The sequence below is a fragment of the Manacus vitellinus genome, unplaced genomic scaffold (assembly GCF_001715985.3).
Source record: "Manacus vitellinus isolate BGI_N305 unplaced genomic scaffold, ASM171598v3 scaffold_10_pilon, whole genome shotgun sequence".
Classification (NCBI taxonomy): Eukaryota; Metazoa; Chordata; class Aves; order Passeriformes; family Pipridae; genus Manacus; species Manacus vitellinus.
This window is the reverse complement of record NW_021938838.1, coordinates 2,855,304-2,861,846: the sequence shown is the minus strand read 5'-3', so window position 1 is coordinate 2,861,846 and position 6,543 is coordinate 2,855,304. Positions and strand designations below refer to the sequence as shown.

Genomic DNA, 6,543 nt, shown 5'->3' with positions numbered 1-6,543 from the left:
TACCTTCAGGTGCCACACAGGGACCTGTGCAGACCTTTGCAGGCATCCTGCTGCATGAAGCAAAGGAAAATTTAAGAAGGGATTGTTTTAGAAGGCATTGTTTTAGAAGGGATTGCTGGAGGGTGCATCTGCTGCTCAGCAGAGGGGCAGTGCCACAGCTTGGACCCATGTCCCGCTGAATTAGGAGAATCTTCAAGGACAGGGTGGCCACCACCACCTTGCTGAGGCTCTGTCCCCAGACGGTGCCACCCTTAGGTGATACACCCTTTTTCCCCTGAAGTCCCATCAAACTTTCCCTCGTTGGAGCTTGTGTTGTTGCCCCATCTCTTTTGTTGTGTGGGGTGGAAATACTGCACATGGATCCCCAAGTAGCTGCCTTGTTACAGGGGTGGCTCCATCCTGGGCAGGATTTTGTGGGGTGGGGATGTTGTGGAGCATTCCAGCCCTGCTGGCGCTCTGCAGTGCCCTGGGATGTCAGGGCTGGGCCGACACCGCTGCCAAGGGCCAGGGAAACTTTTGGCACTCAAGGGCTGGAGGAGGTGAGATGCCAACCAGAAAATCACCCCACATGATCCTGGGGCTGCCTCAGGGCAAACACCACAGCCAGGCTGAGCCGGCTGGATGGGAACAACCAGGGGCCATGGGCACAGCCCCGAGGCACCTCCCTGCCCAAAACAAGCCTGGGCTAACCAGCCCTGCTGTCAGCTCTGCTCTCAGGTCTGTCTGGGCCCGGCTGTGCACTGTGTGTCCTCAGCTCTTGCTGCTCTCCCTGCCTGCTCTCGGTGCTGATCCAACCTGGCTGCTCCTGTGTGGCTGCTGCAAGATTTTGGCTACAGCAGCACAGGGAGCTGCATGTGGTTTGAGTTTTGAGAATCAGGAAAGCAAATGGGACACAGCCCTCCTTTCCTGCAGAGGTGACCGGCTCTGCTGCCAGCCAGGGTGTGCACCCAGCATCGCCCCAGGGGAGCCAGGCTGGGGCACTGGCTCACTTCCCATGGGGTTTACTCTGGGAGAGCCCTTGTGCCATGAAGGGTCTTGCTCCCCATGTTCTGCTGGGGCAAATGGGCTGGAAAGCACTGCCCTCAGATGCCCACTCCCTGCCAGACCTGTGCCTGGGCTGCTTCGCTGGCAAACATGGCTGGGGGCCCTGTCAGGTTGGGCCACAGTTGTTGGGGCTGAACGCTGATGCTGCAGGAGCTGGGGCAGGAGGGGTGAAGGACTATGGGGATGGCCAGCCATGATCTACCCAGGCCCGTTCCCAGCCAGGACAGGAGGAGAAGCTGTCACTGTCACCACTGCAGGTCCAGCTGGTCCCAGCAGCACAGTGTTGCTCTGTCCCTTCATGCAGGCAGGAAGGTGCTAGTCCAGGGCTGAGCCAGGCCAATAGCAAAGCAAAGGCCAAAGCCACCATCAGCTTGGCCCCTTTGGTGATGGAGAGGGACTGAGGGTGCTGGGAGCCCCAGGAGGGGCAGGTATGGCCCCCCCACCCCAAGCTTGGGGCTGGAGGAGGAGGACTGAGCTGTGCCACCCCCAGCAGTGTTTGCAGGGCTGAGCAACAGCCAGGGCACTGCTGCCAGGCCAGGTGTCTGGGCCTCACTGGGGCCACCCAGCACAGCAGCAAAGCCACAACATGTGCCAAGGCCAAGGCTGCCACTCCCAGGCACTGCCACGTGCACAGGGCTGGGGTCCCCACCTGCTGTCCCCTCCTCCCTGCGGTGACACGAACCAGGGACAGGCGTGGTGCTTTCTAGAAAAGGTTTTACTGTCCATTGCAATATATTAATTGATGATGCATATTTCGAGAAAACAATTAAAAATCCCTGCTTGCTTGGAAGGGGGAGCAAGGGGGCTCGGAGGGGCAGTGCCCGGCGCGAGCAGGCGCCGCAGCGGGGCTCGCAGGGATGCAGGTGGTGGGAGAGGGCAGCGGGCAGCCCCGCTCCACACCGCGTCATCACCCTGGTGTCCACATCCAGCCGGGATGAGCAGAAGCCCAGCCGGCTGCCGAGTGGCACGGGACCCCACGGCTATAGGGTGAGGAGGGTGCCGTCCTCCCGCCCGCTGCCCCGGCCGGGGCTGCCGTCGTGGCTGCCCAGGGACTGCAGGGAGCCCCGCGAGCTGTGGGGGGACAGGCTGCGCTGGAGGGGTCCGTCCGCGGGGCCCCCGTTGGGGCAGCCCCCGGGGATGTAGTGGGAGGCGCTGTCGCTCTCGATGACCAGGTCGCCCTCCTCGTCGCTCTCGGCCGTGCTGTAGTTGCTCAGGTACTGCGAGGCCGGGCTGGGGGTCTGCTGGCTGGGGGTGCTGTCCGTGGACATGCCGGAGCTGCCCGAGGCCTTGCTGCTGCGGATGACGTTGTTGCGCTGGTTGGCCGGCTTGACAGTGATGATGAGGTTGTGGCTGTTGGCCACCATCATGTCCGTCACTTGGTCCAGGGACTTGCCGGCTACGTCGATGCCGTTCACCTCCAGGATCTCGTCGCTCACCGCCAGCAGCCCCGTGCTCTCGGCCAGGCCGCCCTTCACCAGGCGGGAGATGAAGATGCCGGGCACCTTCTCGACGCCCTGCGGGGCCACGCGCACGCTGACGCCGTCGCGGATGTAGAAGCCCAGCGGCTTGTCGGAGCCGTGCTTGTGGAGCCGCACGCGGCGGTGGGTCTCGGGCAGGATGTCCACGTCGATGATGGAGGAGATCTGGCGGAAGTCCTGGGGCATCCCGATGAGGAGGTGAGGCTTGGCCCGGTAGTGCGCGGGGCGCAGCAGCCCCTTCTTCTTCCGCTGCAGGGAGTTGGAGGCGAAGACACTGGCATCAGACTCTGCTGTAGGGAGCAAGGGAGGACACAGGTCAGACACCGCAGCCACCTGGGGATGCGACCGTGTGCCCTTGGCCCCAGGTGTTGGGGGAGCTGGCAGCAGAAGGGCCCCGCTCACAGGTCTCACCGGCTTTTCCTCCCCAGAGCATCACCCTGGCTTTCCCTGCAGCCTGTCTCCGCTGGGGCCCATCTCCTGGGATTACCCATCATACACAGGCCAGGATTAGTGGGATCGAGGCAGTGATTCAGCCTTAATCACACTTTAAGCCAAACTCTGCAGTTTAACACTAGAGCTGCCAGCCCTGATGGCCTGGGAGCTGCAGCCATGCCCCGGTTTGGGTCTGGGGAGAGGGGACCCCCCATACGAGGAGTGCTGCAGTGGCAGCAAACTCTCTGAGAGCGAGTCCAACCCTGGGAGCCACCACCAGAGTCCCCAGGCCTCACTACAGCAGGGCCATCACTGGCATGGGCTGGGGATGGCTGACACCATGTGCTATAGAACCCTGCCATCCCCAAGGTCAGAGACTTCCCAGCTTCCAGAGATCCATCCCAGGGCTGCAGCATCCCCAGGGCCACTGAACATCCCAGACTGTGATTTATGCCATTGTCTCTTATGCACCTTCATACAGGGTTTGACGCTCCTCCTGGACCCTGCCCTGGGGCTGCTCTGTGGGGCCCAGCTCCAACACATCCTCCTTGGTTCCATCCACCAAGAGCTGGGGAGCATCCCCTCGTTCCCCTCTGGTTTCTCCCCATCCCTTTCCATGTGGGACTCCAGATCTGGACGCTGCATGGTCAGCACATTCCCCACAGTGCCCCCCACCAGCATCCAGACCCCACTCCAGCCTCAGGAGTGCTGGGGATGTCCCCAAGCCCAGGGGACATGGGATTTCTCCCTAGTCAAGCCAGCCTGCCAGGGCTCCTGGCTTATATATATCTTCCTGCACACACAGCCTGGCATATTTTTAGCTCAGGGAAGGGCGGCGGAGGCTTTCCCACAGCTATTTCAGCACACGAGCTCCTCTCCAAGGGGCACAGAGTGGCTGGGCCAGGCAGGTCCAGCACGCCAAGGATGAGCCTGCTGGTGGCCCTGGCAATGTCCCAGGCTCTCCTCTGCCCTTTCCATGAGCCTTGGCCCAGCCAAGGAGGACCAGTGCCACTGTCCCAGCCAGGATGGCTTCACCCAATGGGGTGATGGCTCAGAGGGGAACCCAACCTTTGCTTTTTGCCCTCTTGCTGCAGGACTGGCTGCTGCAGAGCCCACTGATGGGTGCACACCTACCTACACAGGTGTGCACAGCTCCCCGTGCCCGGCACTGTGAGAGGCTCTGCAGCCACATTCCTCAGCGACCCGGACCGGTTCAACGACAGCCCAGCCTTGGGATGACCTGGATCCATTTTAAATCAGCTGTGACTCACCCAGGGCTTGCTCCTGGCCTCTCTGCACACCTCCCCATGGTGCTGCCGGCCCCTTGGCCCCTCTCCTGCAGGCACAGCCGGCTGTTGGGGCTTGCTGGTGTTGCCTCCTTGCCCTCCTTATCACACTGCCCACAGTGCCAGGGCTGTGGCTCCTGCCCTCCACACTGTGCCATCTTGGCATGCTCAGTCACAGGCTTTTTCCAGCAGCAGACAAGGTGGCTCTGGGAGCAGGAGCAATGCTCCCACAGCAGCCCTGGCACACCCACCCCTGCTCCAGCTCTCTGTGCCACAGCCTGGATCCAAGCATTGCTCCAGGAATGGGATGGTTTGGCACTGGCAGTGACAGCCCCTGAGCACAACACGGGCTCCAGCAGCCTGAATCACTGCTGCTGGCCCCACACTGTGTGGCCACAGAGAAAATGCACATCCAGGGCATCCCACGCCACCCTGATGCAAAAGCCCAGAAAAAATGGCACACAAGCCAAGGCTGGCCATTGGCATCACCCCTCACCCACAGACTTTGTACCACTGAGCTGGAAACATGGAATTGCTCTGGATGCTGTGCCAGAGCAGGAAAACTGGGGCTCTGGGTCAGGTTCTGGCTCTGCACTGCTTACTGATGATGCTACTAAAGAGAAAACCCTGGTGCTACTAAACCAAGTGGAAGGGGACGGGCTTGTTTCCCCTGTGAAGAGAAGTACCCAGAGTGTTTGTCACTGGGAGATTTCCATCCTCGACAGGACACTGCTATCAGGGCAATTCCATGCACCTGTGCAAGTAAGTGGCCCTCTGGAAATATGCCACTAAGGTCAGGGCAAGCCCGTGGGCTGCCAGGGAGGCAGCAAGTCTCTTCCCGATGCCTAAAATTCAGCAGCACCCTGAGAGCTCTGCCAAAATGATGGCTGTTGCCTCCTCAGGGCGGGGAACTGGATGGGGCTCCCAGCATAGCGCTCATAGGAATAACACGGGTGTTATCAGGGAGCCCACGCAATCTTGGCTGGAAACCATGACTTCAAAGGGGTGAATTGCAAGGATCTGCCTCTGCTCACGGGGTCGCACGGGGCCGGGCTGGGGCGGGTGCCCCTCGGCTGCCAGGGAGAGCTCACGTGGGTGCCACAGCCCTGGCAGGGCTCTGGGAGCCTCCCAGTGCCACCATCTCCACACCCAACCACCAAAGCAGTGGCTGGAAGGTGTGATGCCATGGGACATGGCTCATCTCTCCTGATGGGCAGAACAGATCCAGCGCCCTTCTCCACATCCCACTTACCCTTCTTCTGGATGATGACCCTGAGGAGGGGGTTGGCAGAGGACAGGGCTTTGTGATAGTTGTCGTCGTTGTTGATGGGCAGGAGGTCTCCATGGATGTCTGTGTAGCCCAGGAGCACGTCCACCCGTGGGATCTGGTGCACCGTCTGCAGCAGCCGGTAAAAGTCCTGGAAGCTGCCCGCGCCGGAGCGCTTCATGGCAAAGCGGCGGAATTCAGCATCGAACTGTGGAGGAGGAGGAAGAGGAGGACGAGGGTGAGGCTGGGCAGGGTTGGCTCTGGCCGGCAGGACTGATGAAGGCAGGGCACCGCACAGAGCTGCCCCAGGGCAGGCAGAGCCAGGCACTGCCGGCTCCAGAGCCCAGCAGCACCAAGGCAGCAGCACCAGCCGGGCAGAGCTAGTCCCAAAAACAAAGTAAAAGGAGCGAAGGCGTTTTCCTGCCCAAACACCGAAGAGACAGGGCGAGAGAGGTGCCCCTGAGGCAGAGGAAGGACCCTCCGGCCGCACCACCAGCCATGGCAGGCTCTGTGCTGCCGGGAGGCCCTTCCCTGCGACACGGGCACTGCCGGAGCACCTGGTGAGCAACAGCGTTAATTAAAGCCTCCTTCCGTCACGACGAGGGGGAAGCCAATTAAGAACAGGCTGAGGAACGCTGCGGGGATGGCGCTGCCCGTGGGGGTCACACCCCGGCTGTTGGGGCAGGCGGCGGCCCCCATGCCCTGGGAAGGAGGGCACGCTGCACCCCGACAGGGGTCCCGGACAGGCAAGGGCACAGCTGGGCAAGTGCACAGCTGGATAAGGGTGCAGAAATGGAGTGCGAACATCTGGGTAAGCACGGGGATGGTGGGTGGGCACAGGTGGATGCATATCTGGGTGAGGGCACGCATCTGGGCAAGGGTGTGCCGGATGAGCGCACATCTGGATGAGCAGACACGTCTGCGGGAGACCACATCTGGGGGAGCACACAGCCATGCAGGTGTGCACATCTGGACGCACAGCAGGGGCTCGCCCCTTGCTGGGGGCGCCCAGCTGTGTGATGGCATAGCTGGGGGG

General features: G+C 61.7%; 2 protein-coding genes across 2 annotated transcripts in view; one reads left to right on the top strand and one right to left on the bottom strand.

Annotated features, from left to right (window-relative positions):
* Window positions 1–1,951: 1,951 nt before the first annotated feature.
* LOC103758011 (partitioning defective 6 homolog alpha) lies at window positions 1,952–6,206 on the bottom strand. Its single transcript, XM_029965507.1, has 3 exons — window positions 6,105–6,206; window positions 5,493–5,715; window positions 1,952–2,812 (listed from the first exon to the last, which is right to left on the bottom strand). Exons 1-3 carry the CDS (start codon window positions 6,204–6,206, stop codon window positions 2,025–2,027), a joined length of 1,113 nt encoding a protein of 370 aa, XP_029821367.1. The 3' UTR covers window positions 1,952–2,024.
* Window positions 6,207–6,299: 93 nt separating this feature from the next.
* Window positions 6,300–6,543, top strand: part of HERPUD1 (homocysteine inducible ER protein with ubiquitin like domain 1) — an 11,191-nt gene continuing 10,947 nt past the window's right edge. Inside the window, exon 1 of the mRNA XM_029965506.1 lies at window positions 6,300–6,318. Within this exon, the coding sequence (XP_029821366.1) occupies window positions 6,300–6,318 (19 nt within the window). The remainder of the gene's footprint in view (window positions 6,319–6,543) is intronic.